The 20,161-nt window shown below is 40.2% G+C and overlaps 2 protein-coding genes across 3 annotated transcripts; one reads left to right on the top strand and one right to left on the bottom strand.

Annotated features, from left to right (window-relative positions):
• Positions 1 to 6,842: 6,842 nt before the first annotated feature.
• Positions 6,843 to 9,262, bottom strand: LOC110698199. The gene is made up of 3 exons (XM_021875597.1): positions 7,570 to 9,262; positions 7,338 to 7,478; positions 6,843 to 7,245 (listed from the first exon to the last, which is right to left on the bottom strand). Exons 1-3 carry the CDS (start codon positions 7,648 to 7,650, stop codon positions 7,159 to 7,161), a joined length of 309 nt encoding a protein of 102 aa, XP_021731289.1. The 5' UTR covers positions 7,651 to 9,262; the 3' UTR covers positions 6,843 to 7,158.
• Positions 9,263 to 14,978: 5,716 nt separating this feature from the next.
• On the top strand, positions 14,979 to 19,647 carry LOC110698080 (uncharacterized protein At4g14342-like). Of its 2 annotated transcripts, XR_002506665.1 has the most exons (5): positions 14,979 to 15,082; positions 18,345 to 18,430; positions 18,532 to 18,655; positions 19,137 to 19,353; positions 19,438 to 19,647. XR_002506665.1 is itself a non-coding variant. In XM_021875483.1 (4 exons), exons 1-4 carry the CDS (start codon positions 15,077 to 15,079, stop codon positions 19,182 to 19,184), a joined length of 264 nt encoding a protein of 87 aa, XP_021731175.1. In that variant the 5' UTR covers positions 14,979 to 15,076; the 3' UTR covers positions 19,185 to 19,436. The 2 variants fall into 2 exon arrangements, 1 of the variants encoding a protein (XP_021731175.1); XM_021875483.1 differs by lacking the exon at positions 19,438 to 19,647 and having other exon boundaries at positions 19,137 to 19,436.
• Positions 19,648 to 20,161: the final 514 nt, after the last annotated feature.

A 20,161-nucleotide genomic window follows, 5' to 3' on the forward strand; every position in this document is an offset into this window, starting at 1 on the left:
AGGGTTATACACCCATTGGTTGCAAGTGGATCTTCAAAGTGAAGACAGACAAAGATGGAAATGTATCGATATACAAAGCTAAACTGGTGGCAAAAGGTTATAGACAAGTCCACGGGATTGACTATGATGAAACTTTTTCACCGGTTGCAATGCTAAAGTCCGTCCGGATCATCCTAGCGATTGCTGCATATTACGATTACAAAATATGGCAAATGGATGTCAAAATCGCCTTCCTTAAGGGGATTTTGGAAGAAACTGTGTATATGACACAGCCAGAAGGTTTTGTCAATCCAGGCAACGCTGAAAAGGTTTGCAAGCTGAAGAAATTCATTTATGGACTAAAGCAAGCCAGCAGAAGTTGGAATCTGCGATTTGATGAAGCCATCAGCAAGTTTGGTTTTATCAAGAATCCAGATGAGTCTTGTGTGTACAAGAAGGTCAGTGGGAGTGATATTGCATTCCTAGTCCTGTATGTCGATGACATACTGCTCATTGGAAACAGCACAAAATTGTTGCAGTCCGTAAAGGGCTGGTTGGGAAAGTGCTTTTCAATGAAGGACTTAGGAGAGGCATAGTACATATTGGGCATCAAGATCTATAGGGATAGATCTAAGAGGATGATTGGATTAAGCCAGAGTACTTACATTGATAAGATACTGGCTCGATTCAACATGGAAAATGCCAAAAGAGGGCATTTACCCATGTCCCATGGCATAACTCTCAGCAAGAAACAGTGTCCACAGACACCTGTTGAGCGAGAAAGAATGAATCAGATCCCATATGCTTCGCTGATCGGATCGATCATGTATGCCATGATATGTACAAGGCCATATGTATCGTATGCCCTAAGTGCAACGAGTCGATACCAATCAAACCCAGGAGAGGCGCATTAGACTGCGGCCAAGAATATCCTTAAGTACCTGAAAAGGAACAAGGATAAATTCCTGGTGTATGGAGGCCACAAAGAACTGGTTGTTGAAGGTTACACCGACGCTAGCTTCCAGACTGACAGAGACGACTTCAAGTCGCAGTCGGGGTATATATTCTGTCTGAATGGAGGAGCGTTTAGCTGGAAGAGTGCCAAGCAGAGCACCACTGCAGACTCTACAACTGAAGCCGGGTACTTGGCCGCTTCGGAAGCTGCCAAGGAAGCTATTTGGATTCGCAAGTTCATCAGTGAACTTGGTGTTGTACCCTCAATCAAGGGACCGATAGATCTCTATTGTGATAATAATGGAGCTATCGCTCAGGCCAGGGAGCCGAGAACACCAGAAGGTCAAACACGTGCAAAGGCGATTTCACATGATAAAGGAATGGAAATCCGAAGGTGAAATCAGAATTTGTAAGATCGGCACGGATGATAATGTAGCCGATCCTTTGACTAAACCTTTGCCTCAAGTGAAACACAACAAACACGTTGAGGCAATGGGAATCAAGCACATAGGAGATTGGCTTTGAAATTCCCTGTACAAGTGTTTTAATTAAACGGGTTGATTTAATGTAAGACACTGTACTAAAACCATTCATTAATGGAGTAATTAATTTTTGTGCAAAATTATCATTCACTCCATTACTATTTAATTGTGGTTTAGAATTAAATAATGAGTCCATTCGATTTACGGAAATATTCAAAACAGGGTATCAAGACCATGTCTTGGATAAAGAAACACCTGTTAAGTGAACATTGAATATTAAATCGAAAAGTATCCCTAATCGAGGTCATCTACAGATGGACGATTGATGACCGCAATAGATTAGTGTGTAGTATGATTTACAGCACCGTTTCTTGTGCTGCGAGGACGTGACAGTCATAAATCATTTGCACAGGTACAGTTTAGAACTGTACTGGATAAGACCTATGAGAGTACTTTAAGAAAGATTAAAAAAATTTCATAAGTACATTTCTCATTATGATTATCGGAACTTATTTCCTCCGACCATGAGTACTGTGAAGTTTTCTTGTTTGAGTACTAGGCTCTTTGATGTTTCCAAACGTCTGCCGTAACTGGGGATCATAACGGGAACACTCGGGAGTCTATGTCCTCTTAGTAAGAAGAACTTACAATACAAGACTGGGATTGTCCCCCTACTAACAATAGGGAAAATGTTTTGTTGTTTAAAAGGCCGCTCGAAGAGTGAGACTGTGAAAATGCATGGCCATGCTCAGATGGATTTTAGAAATCATCTGCTTATTGACAGTCAAACTCGAAGATCGAGAAACACTTCTGAACGTAATAAGGATGACAAAGAATCTTACCTTATAGTTCACGAAGAAACATTAAGTGACAAAGGAAATGAGCTATACACAATATGCACACTTGTCTGGAAGGACAAGTGGGAGATTGAAAGGAATGGTGTCCTTCCAACAAGTGTATTATTCCGATAAAGGGTTCAGAATTATTACAGAGCTAATTCTTCAGTAAGGTCAAGTGATCGGAATGCCTAGGTGGAGGCCGCTTCCGATCAATAATATCGAGATACAATTGATATTACAGCTTAATCTTAACTGAACCCTTCGGGTCGAACCCAATCGAATCTCCAATCCGAGACGTCGAATTAATCCGAAAGGATTTAATGAGTCGACAGAATTTTACGAATATAGACGTCAGAAATCGAGCCTAGGGCGTCGATACCGAGCGTCGCAAAATCATAAGCAACAAGTATAAGCGTAGCCGTAGCTAGGCTAGGCTAGATCATCGCAAGCCTAGGTGCACCATGTGTGTGCTAGGCGTACCATGGTGTGCTAGGCACCATCGCAGCCTAGGCGCGCCCTAGCAGCCCTTCGCAAGCTAGCATGGGTGCCTGGGTGCGCGTGGCAGCTATCGCAAGCCACACAATCACCAGGCATCCCATCGCAGCTAGCAACGTGCTAGCGAGGGTGCCTGGGTGCTCATGGGTGCTATCGCTAGCCCATCGCACCATGCACAGCCATCGCAGTGCTAGGCCCTGGCGCATGGGCTTGTGCATGCATGCCTCGCACCATCGCAGCCCTATCGCATCAAGCACAGCACCCTCGTGTGCGTGTGTGTGCATAGGTGCTCTCGCAACACCTTAGCATCACGCACAGCACTATCGCAGTGCTAGGCACATGCGTGTGTGTGTGTGCGTGTGTACCGTCGCCCAGCAGCCTCGCAATGAGGCACCTAGCTGTGTGCTTGCGTGCGTGCGTGCCTTTGCATGGCAGCACCAAGCACAACATGCTAGCAATGAGCACCAAGCCCAGCATGTGTGGCTCGCTAGCAGCACGCATGATAGGTCTTGCGTGAGTAGTGCGCTGGCTGGGTGTGCGCATGCTGGCCTAGTTGGCTGGTAGTGCGAGAGGCCCTGTGCGAGGGACGATATGCGAGAGTGTGTGTGAGGGAGTGCTAGGCAGCAGCACTAGGCTAGCAGCACCAGCGCCTAGCAGCTCGCAGCGTGCTAGGGCTGATGCGTGCTAGGCCAGTGCGTGCCAGCACTGCTTGCTAGCACAACAAGCTGGCTGGCTGCCCAGTCTTGGTGCTAGGCGCCAGCTGGAAGCCTTGGCAGCCAAGGCAGGCTGCTAGCCCAGCTGTCCATAGGGTGACGGTTTTGGTCAGGGGTGGGGTCCAAGCTTGGGCAAGGCCTTGAGGAACAAGGCAATGGTCCCCCCATCCATTCATGGTCCTCACCTAACCATCTCTCTATATTTGACACTTGTTGCATTGTGATTAGTTTTGTTTAATAATTTATTTTAGAAATAAATTAATTAGCAAAAATACATTCCCCCACATTGGTGGAGGATGAAAGATCAAGGGATCATTTCCCTATAAATACCAAGCTTGGTATTGGGATTTGAAACAACCTTGAGTGGAATTAAAAAGGAAACTCTAGAAAAGAGTAAACCTTTGATTCGTAAAACTCATAGTTATTTTGTCCGGGTCTTGACTAACCTTCAAGACTTAGGACGCTCGGGTCGGGTCGAGGGTACGATCCGTCGGAGATCTCGTCTTTTCGGGATTTTGAAGTAAGAGCTCTTTAGGAGCGAAGCACGCGTCAAAGGTATAGTTCTTGTCCTTAATCTTGTTTGATTAAGTTTATTATGCTTGTTTAATTGCTTTAATTAAGGGGCGGGTCTTGGTGGGTTTCCTTCCGCGTAGTGTCGGGTCACTACGAAACCCTACAAAAAGGACGATCTTTGGAAAAAAGCATACTCAATTTTACAAATGAAAGTACAAAAATGGTGGAAGAAGGTTTAAGGGTGGTACCTTGTGAGGAACGAACAACGAATGTGGAGCAATCACAGGCTAGTCACGGCAAACTTGCGGCGAGCGACACCCAAACAAATTGCGAAACCCAGAACAAGAAGAGTAATAAAGGAGAGGAAAGTGAGAAGTTAGAGCAAGAAGAGAGTAACTGGAGAAAGCAAGAGAGTGAATGAGAAAAGATGGAGGAACAATGATTTCGAAATTAAGATGAAAACCGGTTTAGTGAAAACGCAGAATACGAAAACATGAGAGAGGAAACTTAATAAGGGCATTAAATGACAGTTACCTACCTAACAAAGGGAGATAACCACCCACTAAACATAGCCACGTCGTAAAAAAAATGGGTGGGAGGGAAGAAAAGAAAAATTAGTCTGACAAAGTCCAAGCTCCTCACTCAGCTTTAGCTCGTCGCCTTGAAATAACTTCAGTGGGAGTAATCAAAGATCCTCGCTCAGCCTCAGCTCGTCGCCTTGAAATAACTTCAGCGGGAGTAATCAAAGCTCTTTGCTCAGCCTCAGCTCGTCGCCTTGAAATAACTTTAGCGGGAGTAATCAAAGCTCCTCACCCAGACAGTTTAGCATAACGCACTTCACTAGTGGAACTCTCCAAGCCTCAAATCAGCTGAGTGCAAATGTGAGACTCAAGGGGGCTAGTTATATGAGGAAGATTTCGGTCAGTAAATCTAGCCAAGTAATTACCTGGCAGGAGTCAAATACTTGGAAGAGCCGGCACGGGTCCCTCGTACCACCTCTTGGGGGACTAGTTGTATGGGAAACCTTCGACAGAGCTCTTCCCATGCTCCTAACCTCAGGAAAGAAAAACGTCTCCATTCAGCAAGAGTTGGCCAGAGTACCTCAGACCACCTCTTGAGGGGCTAGTTGTATAAAGTAGCTCCCGCTGAGCTGCCCTTTGCTCCTAGCATTACTTGAGGGGTGCGCACTCGGGCCAGTCCACTCCAAGGCAGGGAAAAACCTTCCAAGGGGCTCAGCCTCACAATTGACCCTAGAGGGCTCCATCTTAGAGTCAAGGATAATCTCCCAGGGGCTCAGCACCAAGGTTGGCCTCAGCAGGCTTTAGCCTGCAACACCAAGAATAGAAAAACTATAAATAGTAACCCAAGTACAACGAAAAAGAGGTTACACACACATATTCATCTATTATCACTTACCCATTATTATCTAACACCTTACTAACTTAAGCATGTAAGGGGGGTTCCTCGAAACCACCCCTGAGGGCATAACCACTGTTCTTTATGCAGTTAATCCCAGCCAGCACCCAAGACCAGTCACCAGCTAGGCTTCAGAACTACACCCAGAACAAAAATTATCCCTAGTCAAGGTCATTTGAAAGTTGGACGACTAATGACCACGCGAGATTAGTGTGTAGTTTGATTTATAGCACCGTTTCTTATGCTACAAGGACAAATATGTCATAAATCATTTGCACATGTATTAGTTTGAAACTATATCGGATCGGCCTATGAGAATACTTTAAGAGATTTAACAATCCTCATAAGTATATTACTCATTATGGCTATCGGAACCTTTTTCCTCAACCATGAGTATTGTAAGTTCTCTTGTTTGATTACATGTCCGTTTTGATGTTGTCAAATGTCTGCCGTACAAGGGGATTATAAAGGCAACAATCAGGTGGCTAGGGCCTCTTAGTAAGGGAAGCTAAAAATGCAAGACTGGGAATGTCCCCCTATTGATAAATAGGGAATATGTCTTTGTTGTTTACAAGGCCTCTCGAAGAGCGAGACTGTGAAAATGCATGGTCGTGCTCAGATGGATTTTAGAAATCATTTGCTTATTGATATTTGAACTTGGAAATCGAGAAACACTTCTGGACGTAATAAGGATGACAAAGAATCTTACCTTATTTTTCATGAAGAGACATTAAGTGACATAGGAAACAGGCTATACACAAACAACGCATTTATCCGGAAGGACAAGTGAGAGATTGAAAGGAATGGTGTCCGTCGAACAAGTGTATTATTCCGATAGAGGGTTCGAAATTAATGAGGATAGCTAATTATTCAGTGAGGTCAAGTGATCAAATGCCTAGCTAGAGGACGCTTCCGATCAGTAATATTAATGTATAATTAATATTACAGCTTGCTCTTGACTGAACCCTTCAGGTCACACCCAATCATGTAACCGAACCCAAGCGAAGAATTAATTCGAAGGATTAAATGAGTCAATAGAGATTTCACGAACTAATACGTCGGATTTAAAGCTTAGAGCATTGAAGCCAAGCATCGGAAGTCGAGTCGCATTTAGGAATCGACGAGACGGAAATAATCAACCAAACATCAAGTCAATATATAGTCATAGCCCCGCATTGGCCTAGCCAAGCGAAGGCTAGGCTATGTAGGGCTACTAGCCATAGCCGCTAGCAAGGCCGCAAGCCCATCAGCCCCATGCGGGTGCTAGCTGGGGCTTGTTAGCCGAGCTCGCGTGCTAGCAGTGCTAGCAAGGCCAGCCGCAACCTAGCACGATCAGGCACTCATACACCAACAAGCTGTTGTTGCTGCTAGCACCGAGCTTGGTGCGCAGCATAGCAACAGCGCCTAGCAACAAGCAGCCCGCATATGCGTGGCTTGCTGTTGCAGGCTAGTGCGGAAAGGGCCAACTAAGCAGGCCCAGCCGAGGGACCGAGCGCCAACATGGCTGCCTTAGTGCCTAAGTCGGGTTGCCACTTGGCGGATTCCCATTGCATCGGGTCACTTCGTGAGGGATGTCTTGGGCCTAGCGAGTGCGGTCTGCACATACCATAAATTTTACCTTCTCCCGCTTTCGAATGAAAGGAATTTTATCGGTCGTTGCCCGCCTCCTCTTCCGTGACCTCAAGGGTGCTAGACAATCACCCTTATAGGTAAAATCATGTGATGAGTTGTGCTACAGCAAAACAGAAATAAGGACACAAATGTTCATTAAATGATTACATGTTCGGTCTGAGTTGGTGCTTCAATGTCTTTGGCACACCTTGGGTGATGCTCACCATACGCAACATCTAACATCTGCAATCTCAAATGAGGAAAAAAAAAATTGTTACCTACCTTTACAACCATTAAATTTTCAACACAAATACTAGGAAAATTGTTAGACTTACCCCCAATTTCCCAAAGTCTCCAGTCTCTGCAATTCGATCAGCTCTACAAGCATTGCGGATTAACTTCATATTCCAAGCCTTAATATGAGGAAACACACCCCAATCAACAAGGTCTCTGTTTAGCCTTTCCAAATAGAATAACTGGACACAAAAATATGGTGATAATGAGTTAAGAGAATATTAGAATAAAAAATAAACTTCAACACAAAAGCAATTAAGCCAGGATAAGTACCACAACAAAAATACAACATCCACCACATCTGGCATAACCAGAAGCATAAAATCGGCATGCAAAACTGGAAACCGAATCCATCAGGTTATCTAGCACAAGACCACACCAGTCATAGCTTGCACAGTTCTAGGCACATGTTAAAGCAGGAATCAGATCAACTGCTAGTCGAGGTGACTATGTAGGGCACAAAACCAAATCAAGGGCTACTAAAAGAAAAAGAGTCTTATATTCTTCTTCCTTATCCTCCTCCCAAACACCCTCGAACAAATTTATTATCTTTGAATTTATAGGAATACCTGTAGAGTAATACAGACGACCACATTTCCTGCTAGATTTGCTCTGCATCGACTTACCATACTTGCCAAGTATTTCATTAACTTTTTCCCTCTTCTCATAATCCAGAGATTTGTAACTAGGAACAGGAAAGCCACCATTGGGTATACCGAGGATCCAATGCAACTGATTTTTTGAAAACCTGAACTCCTTTTCATCGCAACCGATAAATTTTCTAGAATTAGGATCTATGCGCGACATTAGCCTGTAACCAATCTGCCTAGGAAGTTGCAAGTCATCCGGGATGCTCAACAACCCACCAAAACCCATTTCTCTTACCCAAATACATCGTCTTCCATCAAAATTCTGACATATCCTCCCAAATGTCTCAATACGACATGTCAAGTTAGGAGGCTGAAAAATCAGAATTAACATAGCTTAGCGACTAAACAAAACATTAATTATCCAATACAAACTACCAAGCATACATTACCCGACTACTACGTTCTGCAAGTACAGCCCGATTTCCTTTCACCTTCCCACCAACAGAGAGTGCATTATCCTAAAAAAAACAAGGATGACATTACCATCTTCAACAATCAATGAAAAACATCATAAACCAATAACAAAAATGATACGCGCGCTTTGATCTGTATCTATAGTAACAATACATGGAACAATCCTGGAAAAAGTTGGAATTTTTTGTATCTCAATTCTGCCCCTATTACCTTAACATCTTCCCCCTACAAAGCAACACACCGTGTTCTTTAAAACAATCATGGCATCTTGATTCAGATAATTTGGAATCATAGACTAATCATATAAATTAAAACATATACACACCACTAGGGAAAGAAACGACTGAAGAACCAATGCACACCCATGAATCAGTTTCGCAATTAATCAAGTTAACAACAATTCTCCACACCAAGCTATGTTAATCAATACAACTACACAGCCAAATTCGAATAGAAATGAAAGATTATTCAACAACAGCGTCGTAATCATCAGCTTTACTTGACCTAGAAATCATGCAAATATAACTTTGAAGTAGAAATCCGGCAACAATAACATAAATCAAGATTTTCAAATTAAACGGCTGTACAATATATCACAAATCCTGATTTCCAAATTAAACACTTACAATTCAAAATCAGCATAAATAGATTTAACGACTACTTAATTCGATGATTTTATACATGTTCAGTAGCGTGGTTCATCGATTTTTTTCCAGCGTCCATACAGGCTGAATTAGCCCAACTGTTCAAAAAGGCCGACAATTGTAATTCCCGGAAAACCGGAACCCGGACGGGAAGCGGTAGGCCGACAACAGTAACTCCCGGAAAACCAGAACGCGGACGGGAAGTGGTAATGTACGGCAATCTCGTCCACAACGACGATGGCAAAAATTCAATTGTATTCAATTATTTAGTGAACTGTTAAACATCGCCCGCAAATTCCTACATAAAGCCCACAAAATAAGAGTGAAATGACACTTTTGCCCTCAAACTAAAAAACACAATTTCTCTCTCTACTCTCTACTTCCACTTTCTCTCTCTAAATTATTTCCAGAGCTATGTCGAGGCGGCCCGGCAAGGAAGTGGCGGCACCGGCGGTGGGCGGAAGGCGGTTTGCCGGCCAGAAGTTAATTTTTTAAATTTTTGTAATTTTTTTTTTAAAAAAAAAACCTCCGGCGACGGTGGGGCGCCAAGGCGAGACGCCACCACCACGGAGGAAACGCCTAGGCAAGACGCCCATACGGTGGTGGCGGCGCCTAGCCCAGACGCCACTACCACGGCGGCGGCGCATAGGCTAGGCGCCACGGCCGTGGTAGTGGCGTCTGGGCTAGGCGCCGCCACCACCGTACGGGCGTCTTGCCTAGGCGCCTCCTTCTCTTTTTTTTTTTAAAAAAATTTTTTTTGTTTTTTTTTAATTTTAAATTTTTTTTTCGAATTTTTTTTTTTTTTTTTTTTTAAAAATTTGTTTTTCTTTTTTTTAAATTGTATGTTCCCTTTTTTTTTTATCTTTTTTTTTTAAAATTTTGTTTTTTTATTTGTTTTAATTTTATGTTCTATTTTTTTTTTTTAAAAAAAAATTGTTTCTGGTTTTAATTTTTAATTTTATGTTCCTATGTATTTTTTTTTTTTTTTTTGAATTATATTTTTGTATGTAAAAAAATTATAAGTTCCCTTTTTTTTTTATAAATTTTCTTTAAAATTTTGATGTTCTTCTTTTTTTAAGTTTTTGCAATTTTAAATTTTTTAAGTTTTGTTAGTTTTTTGTTTTTGGTTTTTTCTTTGCATTTTTGATTTTTTGTTTTTGTTTATGTTTTTCATTTTTTAGTTTGTTGTTTATATTTTTTGTTTTTGGTTATATATTTTGTTTTTGGTACATTGTTTTGTTCATATTTATATTTTTTTATGTTTATATTTATATTTTTTATGTTTTTATTTATATTGTGTTGTTTATATTTTTATTTTTTATGTGGGGTGACTGCCATGTGTGACCAGCACTACATGGAATGGTACATCCGGCACTCGCACCCGAGGTTGATCAAAGACATCGACGACGCAGATGATGACGATGTGCCACCTGCCACTGCCTCTTATGCGGTACGTCTCATCTTTTATTTGTTGTTCTCTTATTTTAATATATATATGTATAATACGTCGTTTCATGTTTTTTGTTTTGTGTAGTGGATGGGCAAGATTATGCAGTTGGGACACCGACTTTTTGAGGAAAGGGACTGCATGACGAGTGCATCAGGCAGAGCTGTTATTGACGATCTGGAACGGACCCTTGAGCAGTGGCAGTGGGCGTCACAGAGGGATTACTGATATTTGAAATTAGACATTATCTTTTTAGTTTGTAATATTTGAAATTATTGTTCTTAGTTTTTAAAATTCAATATTATCTTTTAAAAATGAACACATAGAAATGACATAGTATTGACAATACAAGGCCTCATAGTAAAAGGTAGGTGTACATCAACAAAAACTACATGGCAATTAAATTGTTCCACTGTTGCACGCGAACCAAGTTCTTCATTTTTAAAACGCACTCTTGTTCCGCCGTGGTTGTCGACCCCTAGGTCGCTCGACCCCTTCCGGTTCCTCGGTATCCAAACACGATGTATTGAACATGTCATGAAGTATGTGTGTAGCACTACGAATGATCGAAGGGTGACTGGAGGACACTTGGTCAAACATCAACTGAAACTGCTCCAACTCCTCCTGTTCACGGTGAACCGTATGCGGAACAGCATGCTCTCCGATAACGAGCGTCCGCCAGAATGGATGAACCTGATTGACATGTAACAACGCCCTGTCTTGCGTAATTACGCGGTGAATGGTGCATGCACAAGGTAATCCATGAGTCACTGATATAGCACATCCGCACCGAATAGCCACTTCATCGCCCAACTCCCTCATCCTGGTATACTCGCTCAGAATCAACCCCAAACAGTGGTGTGACACACGACCGTGGAGAATCTTAAATATGAAATGGCCATACAACATGCCATGTCGTCGTCTGGAGTCCTCGAGATAGTTCTTGATGTCGTTCCTCTGAGTATCAATAGCCTTGTTTATTCTCTCGAACAGTGTATCCAGAGCAGCCGTGGAAGAATCAATCCAGTCCTTCAAAGCTCTATGAGCGCTCTCGACTCTGCATGTCGTAGTGTTCCCAAAATGAAGAACTTGGTTCGTCCAATATTTGACAAACTTTTCCCTCTGAGGTACCCACTGGTGCATCACATAGTCTACGATTGGCGGGCACCACTTGTACGCATCCTTGAAGTTTTCCAAGGCTCGATCGTACTCTGCCTCTGTGGTAGCTTGCATGATCTTCCGCCACTTACCATTTACCAATGTCTCTGCTGTTACTAAATTCTTGTTGAAAAGATTGTAGGCTTTGACTTTCACGCAGTTGTTGATGTGCCATGTGCACAGTAAATGGCTCGACTCCGGAAACAGCTCCGCTATAGGGGCAAAAAGACCTCCCTCACAATCACTTACGATGGCCGATGGCTGTACATTTGGGCCGATGTAGTTTCTCAACTTTTCCAACACCCAACGGTAACTCGCAGCCGTCTCATCCTTCATGACTGCATAACCAATCAGAAAGTTCTGGTTCGTTGGAGCCATCCCAACCATCTCAACCAGTGGGAACTTGTACTTGTTTGTCTTGTACGTTGAATCGATCAAAATCACAGATGGCCAAGACGAAATCATATCAGCACAATCAGGATGGACAAGGAACAAATGAGTTACCTCCGATGTGTCTTCGTCAGATTCAAACCAGTAAAGGTAACCACGTGCTTGTGCCTGGTGCAGAAGCTGCTGTATAGGGTTCCTTCCCTCTGACCGTTCAAACCTCAATTTCTGTCTGACGTTGTAGATGTGTCTTCGGTTTGGCTGGTCTTCGGGGAATTTCTCTAACACAGACGCTAATATTTTAGCGGGCTTCACTTGAGCATCACTCATTTCTTTTACAACTAGTTTCGCAGCTGGACTTAGGCCGCTTAACTGCCGATGCCCCACTTTGTATGCTATCAGCTCATGGTTGTGATATCCCCATTTGCCGTAACCTTTCACTTCCCAACCGTCACGCCTTTGATGTTGTCGAACCTTAACTCGGAACTGACACCCACAACCTTTCCGCTTTGAGTCAAACCGAATCGCTTTACTGAAATCTCGTTCTTCTCTTTTGCGATAACGGTCGCATCTCAAAATGCGATCCATTCTACCATCCCGTTGAGATTTATGAGTTGCTACTACTAAACAAAAGCCTGATCTAATTGCAACCTGTTTTGCCCAATCAATCGCTTGTTGAGCATCTTCGAACAGGCCATCATGTACAAAAATCCCACTGTAATCATTTCCGTCTCCACCATAATCCTGTAACAATAACATATAACGTATAAATATAATTACATTAAGATTAAATTAATACACTTAACACAAAATTATCACAAACGCAATTTCTAAATTTTAAATTTCTAAATATCATTTTTATATTTAACGCATAATACATTTAAAAAACAAAATAATAACACACATTTCATTTCAAATTTATCAAACATAAATAAACAAACAAATTAAAAAAAAAAAAAAAAAAAAAAAAGAAAAACAAACAAAAATAAAAACAAACAAACAAATAAAAAATAAAACAAAAACAAAACCAAAAAAAACAAAAAAAAAAAAAAAGGGGGATTAAATTAAAAAATAAAAAAAAAATAAAAAATATATATATATTCCCCTAGTGGCGCCTGGCCAGGACGCCGGAGCCACGGCCAGGGCGCCTGGTCAGGACGCCGGAGCCACGGCCGGGGCGCCTGGTCAGGACGCCGCCGCCATGGTGGCGGCGTCCTGGCCAGGCGCCCTGGCCGTGGCTCCGGCGTCCTGGCCACGCGCCACTACCATGGTCGAGGCTTCTCCACCAGGCGCCGTTACCACGGTGGCGGCGTCCTGGCTAGGCGCCACAACCACGGCATGGCCTTTTGGCTAGGCGCCAGCCACAATTTCGTCCTTACGATGCGTTACGAACCTCGTTTTCCGATGACGACGGCGATTCTCCGGTGATCCTCGGCGATCCGGTGCTGCTCCACATTTTTTTAGTGCGAAAAATTTATCTTCGGTTAAAATTATAAAAAGGGCAAATTTGTCAAAAAATTATAAAATGTGGGCTTTATGTAGAGATTTGCGGGCGACGAATAACAAGTCCCATTATTTAACCAGGGTTAACATGTACTCTTCTGACTCAGAGTTAATTCAAGTTGACGGGCGTTAACACACGTTACAAGCTTTTTCTTTCTATTTCCAAGTGTGCCCCCTGATTTAGCTAACAAAATGTCACTGTTACCCCTGGATAAACGAAACAAGTTTACATCTGATAAAACTTGAATTTCCTCAATTTTTACTTACGGATAATCAGAAAAAAAAAATAAAAAAAAATGCAATTAAAATAATGCATTGACATACGTAAATGAAAAGGGTTGCAAATAAATAAATAAATAAATAAGTAGAGAAAATATTATACTACTCCATAAAAAAAATAATATGTATTATATATGTCATTGGGTCCTCTATCACTCCACACCGAAGAATAAAATAATAATAAGTTTTTCCGTACAAAAAAAAAAAAATATTAGCTTTGATTCCATGTTGTTTTTCTATTTTGGTAAATTTTAGACGTAAAGTCCTACATTTCACTTAAAATATCACACGTACTATTCACTTGTTCTCCTAAAACTACATGCAAATTTAAAAGATATTTTAGGCATGCACCAAATTCCATGATAATTAAGGGGCGTTTGGTGGGTAGGAATTGGGGTTTGGGAATGGGAAATGAGGAGGTGGGAGTTTATATAACGTTGTTTGTTTTGTGAGATTGGAGTGCATATCAGCGCATAGCACCTATTGACAAACGAAGTGTATAGGAGGGCAGAAGTGTAATTTATCAGGCATTAAAAAACTTGAATATTCCACTTAATTGTGCTAGTGGTACATTTAATACTCCAAAAATGTACCACTGAAATCACATTGGTACATTTAATCAAAGTGGTATGTACGTTTTGTACTTTAAACTGTACCACTAGAAAAACAAGTGTAATCCTATACACTTTCTAAGCACATAGGTGCTATGCGCTAATACTTATTCGTGAGATTGGGATTGGGAATATAAATAGGTTTATCCCCATGTTTTTATGGGGGTGGAGGGAAGCAAATACTACCTCCGTTTCATATTTTTTGCAACTTTGGAATATTTTATATCTCACAAATAATACCCCAAAGTTGCAAAAAATATAAAACAGAGGTAGTAAAAGAAATGAAAATTGAGCATAAAAAATTAGTAAGGGCATTATTATAACTTTGATATTATTCCCAATGAATTCCATCACAACCCCAATCAAAGGATTGTCAATATTTTATTGAATTCTCAATCCAATTCTCACCTAAGTTCTAAGTTGATAAAAGAAAAAAAAAATAATAATAATAATAATAAAATTCGCAATATATTTGGGCTGACTAATTCAGCAAACTTTCAAGGGTCACTTTAAAGCTCGGCCCACAAGTCTGCCCTGTACTCCAATACGGGCTGTGGCCCAACCCAATTGTAGTCACCTCTAACAAGTTTTTAGAAGCTGGGGAATACGTATTCCGTACATAAAAAGGACTCGGTTTTGAAAACACAGTGATTCATTGAAGGACACTTTTCTGGGAAATTCCTCAAGATGCAGGTATGTATTCACTCTCTAATTTCCTTCATCAAACCTGTTGATTATCTTAGTCGATTGAGTTTCGAAATTATCTTTTTTCTGCGTTTGATTGTCAAGATTAATTGATCTAATTTATCACATAATCGACGGGAACTATCATGTTACAAAACCCTAATTCTGAGTAATTACCCCCTTTTTTTGTTGTAAAATGCTTTTTGGTGGTTTATGCTCTTTGTTGAATCATAATGATGCACGAATTTGTGTTCCATTACTTTTTTTTTTTTTTTTTTTTTTTTGGTACTATGTTTAATGTATTTTTTATCTATGGAATTTTGTGAGCTTTGTTTGGTAGGCGAGTAGGTATTAATGTATACTGTAACTAGTAAGGATAGTGTATAGTTAAACCGTTTGGCGGGTAATGAGTTAGTATAAAACAACGATGATGAGTTTCAGAGGTTAGAGGACGATGTTGAGATAACTCTTGAGTTAAATTAGTACTCGTGGCGAAGGTGACTCGGTGTTTGAATATAACGCCGAAGAGGGGATAGTTTATAATTGATAGGCTACCTTCCATCTTAATTATATCGAATGAAACATGTGTTAGTTGTGTTGGACTATGCCACGTTATGTGTGCTTTCTTTGTGGTATCATATTTGGAGGGTGGATCAGTGATTGATAAATGGTTTAGTTTTAGGGAAGTGGTAGTATTGCCATACGCCTTGGAGTATGTTATATTAACTTCTCTGTTATTTTGTCATTTTCGGACTAAGGCTTTGTTGTTGTTAGTTTGCTAAGCATCGACTAGATTAATCAAGTTCTAGCTGTGTCACTAATGGCCTAATGAGTACCTTGTTACTACTTTCACCACAATTACTGCTTCACTGCCTTCACTTTTGAACTCAAATGGATTAGTGCACTTTAACTTCAATGCTTTGATAAATAGCTATCTCAATATTGGTCTGACCATGTGCTACTATTCTTGCTTGCTCATCAAGCCTGCCAAACACCTTCACTTGCTATTCTTGCATCTCTTACACATCATCCAGGGCTGCCTGTTTGAGAAAATACCTTCACTCGTATGTTATTAAACATTGTGTTGGGTTCGAGGCCCACTTTGCGAACCTCATTTGTTAACATCTTTATGTCTTTCTCAATTCGTAAGGAAATGGTCCATCTTATTGCTTGTAACGGACATGGTTTTCTATATTGCTATTTGAACCTATGCCAAATCCTGATGTTTTCTCTTTGAATAGTTCAATTAACGGATTTAGGCCTGTAAGAGCACGGGTGTTTGAAGGCTATGAAGCGCAAGGCGCTAGGGGGTAAGCGCTTAACTTAGTCTGGGTGAGGCTTTTGTGGTTAGGCGCACCAAAAGCGCACAAGGCGCAATGAAGCAAACTTCATCCAATTTTTTTTAATTGTTCATATAGTACACCGTCTGGCGCGTCTTAGGCGCAGCAGAACCCCTCTTGCTTTAGCACGCCTCTAGCTTTTTTATACACATTGGCGTCCTCTCCTTTTGTGCTAATGTAGGTATAGGAAGAACTTTGTGTCTAGGGAAGAAGCAATTGCAAGGGTAAAGGGTTTCTTATTAACAATGAAATTGTGTTGTCTATTATCATTGGGACTACACTACACTGATCTCAAATTAAGTTGGATTGTTTGGCTAGTGCAATAGAAGTGTTCTACCAAGTAGATACCAAGAAGGAATGTAGTTATGCATCATGAAAGTCTTAGTTTCTCATTAGATATGAATGTTGAGGAGCAGATGACTATGTTTTTTGAAAGGATAGGCGACTTATGTTGCTGTTCTCATGGCTTGTTCTCCTCCAAGGTTTGGGATTGGGATTGAATCTTTTAGATTTTTCGCCCTAGAATATGGTGTTGTCCTAGGTTGGAGCACCATGGTAATGTACTTAATCTGGTGATAGCTTATGAAGATAATTTCCTTTGAGCTTGATGATACTGCTTTGGGAGCACCATGGACAGCATGGAGGGCATTTAAGATTCATGGATCTAATGATTTTGGTAATGAAAGGTTGAAGATTACATCACTCGTAGCCATTACACCATAATATTGTCGGATATGTGTGGTTCGTGTATGCATCTACAGGAACTTGGGACCCTGTTTGGAATTTGAGTATTTAGTACTGCAATAAGATAGGAATTTACAAATTTTGAGCATTAATTTTATTGACACTGCACAAAGCTCAGCATTTGTGTGCTGATGTGAAGTTTTAGCAAGAACTTATGAAGCCAGTTGGCTATCTGGTTTGCGTCATTTTTAAGCTACTTAACTAGTGTGTGGCTCACGCGATGCCCCGAGTTGCTAGTTTGTACATGTTTCATTTAATAATAACATTTGGTTGTTTTTTTCTTAATTTATTGATAATCATCTTGAAATTTTAATATTTTGAAAAAAGATTTGTATTAGGAGAACCATATTCAATTTTTGGTATGTTATATGTTACTTTGTATGATTCAAAGATATTCAACTATTAACTATTTAACAAAAAATTCTTATTTTTCAAACTTCAAAATTAAAGTTGTTAAATTTTCCTATGATATGTAACAATTAGTACAATAAAGGACTATAATTTGGTTGAATAAATTCACATAATTTATGGATAGCTAAGGTTGTAAGACTTGTATTGTATAACTTGTTGGTATCGAGTTCAAGTCTTGCTATAAGTATTTTTAGATGTCAAATATAAATCTTGTTGTGGAGGTGACGTGGCATGTTTATAGTGCTTAAAAAGGTAACACGTGGCATATATTGATGACTTGGCACGTTTATAGAGTTTAAAAGGGTGACACGTGACGCATATTCTGTTTTAGGAACGCTTTTTAATGTATAAATATAGATTTGTTCAAGTGGAAGGCTGCTCATTTAAGTTGGAAATTTTTCCTCCTCTGTGATCCTCCATCCCTTGCTTTCTCAATGAGAATTGTTGTGTGAGGAAACTTAGCCCATAATGAGAATTTACGGGATACTAATGCATACTGTCTTTATATATTCTGATGAACTCAACTGCAGTTTACCAGAATAGATTCATTTCTGCATGGATTAGTGACTGGCCTATTTTTTCAATTTTTTTTTTTTTTTTTTTTTTTTTGAAGTGATGGCAAGAAGGTAGAAAAAGAAATTAATTCTCAAACTCTTTGTTGATGGGTGATGCTCCAAACATACATATATTGATGAGTTTTAGGTGTATAATATCTTCAAAGTTGAATTTCTACTCGGCTTTATTCGGTTCAAAGTGTTGATGATTTTATCTTGTAGGCCAGTGATAGATTTAACATCAATTCCCAACTTGAGCATCTTCAAGCAAAATATGTTGGGACTGGACATGCAGATCTGAACAGATTGTAAGCTTTACTTCTGCTTGATCTTTGGATCCTTGAAACCTTTGTAGCATGATGCCTGTTGGTTACTTGTTTCTAATCTCTTTTCCTGTTGAACTGAACAGTGAATGGGCTGTTAACATCCAACGTGATAGCTATGCTTCCTATGTTGGGCATTATCCTATGCTTGCCTACTTTGCTGTCGCAGAAAATGAATCTATTGGAAGAGAGCGCTACAACTTTATGCAGGTTTGTGTGTGCAGTCCTCTATTTTTGGTCACTTTTGTTAATTATGCAAGTTTTATCTCTACTTCTTATAAAGTAACCACAAATTTGACTTGAGATTGTCCTACTTTTTATTTAGTTTCTTTTTGTTGTGGCCTTTCCCCTTGTTTGCACTAAAAAAAAACTGATGTCATTGCAGTCTGTTGATAGTCTATTTGTGAAGAAAATTTGATGGGGCTTTACACCAAGCCACCAAGGTCTTGGCCATGTGTTTTTTTTTTTATCGCTCCGCTACATCCTTCATAAGGTGTAGACCTTCTCAAAAAGTACCAAACAATTTAACTTGAGTTTCCCTAGATTGTAATGTCATTGCGTTCTGCTGATGGTCTATTTGTGAAAAAGTTGTTAATGGGACCAACACACCAGATATTCTTTTAATTGCTTCTATTGCTTTCCATATTGCTATATCCTCTCTCTCACGAAAATTTTGTACGTTTTGTTGCAGAAAATGCTGTTGCCTTGTGGCCTTCCTCCTGAAAGAGAAGATGATTGAGAGTTTCTAGCAGATAGAATAGTTATATGTGGTGTTTACATCTAGCTTCTCTTTCATTTTTGTCTGAAAATCATGACGTGCTCCATAGCAACTTGATGATTTCGATTGTCAGAGTGAACGTTTGGTTTATACTATAGTTGAATGGAACACTTTAAGACTTGGAAGCAAGGTGATTAATGTTAACTGTTGTATTCCCTCTAATATCAAACTGGAATATGGATTACAATCTAAAGATCAAGACTTTTGTTTGCAGGATTTGATGTGATATTTCTGCCCACTTTCATACAGGTTCTACGTGAAACCTCGAGAATGTGGGCTAATGGCTTATTGTTTAGCTTGATTTCTTTTGAGGGCCAATAGCTTAGCGTGACTTAGAATCAATTTGGTTTCTTCTTCATGGTAAGCTCAAAATTTTACACTGTTTGGAAACCATTTTAATGCAGTAAGAAAAGCCGAATTAATCGTAACTATAGAAATCTTTAATTTGAAAATTTATGCTTAGATAAAGGATTCCTCTTTTCTTATTAAAGTTTAGTTTTCGTATGCTGCATAATTTTATAATACCAATATTATAAGGTACTCTGTACAAAGGTTATTGTGGTTGAATTTGTTTACACGTATCGTAATACTATGGTAGTCAGATCCAAGATATGAAATGAAATGTAAGATTAGATTGTACTTTTACGGGTTTTCTAGAAACATCAAGTGTGCTTGTCGCTACACTCAACTAGACCCAGTAATCCTGACCCAACTCGAATGACCCAACCCATGACTCGAAAGTTGACCTGAAAATTACCCGAATCATAACTAATTCGACCTGAACCCGACCCGAAATGGAGATGACCCGAACATGACTCGATGCTCGAAATGACCCGACACGAATGACCCAACCCGAAATTAACCCGAAATCCGAACTTGACCCGACTCGAAGTGACCTGAAATTCGAAGTGACCCGATCCGATTTAAACCCGAATTAA

This window comes from Chenopodium quinoa, unplaced genomic scaffold (assembly GCF_001683475.1).
Source record: "Chenopodium quinoa cultivar QQ74 unplaced genomic scaffold, ASM168347v1, whole genome shotgun sequence".
In the NCBI taxonomy this organism is placed as follows: Eukaryota; Viridiplantae; Streptophyta; class Magnoliopsida; order Caryophyllales; family Amaranthaceae; genus Chenopodium; species Chenopodium quinoa.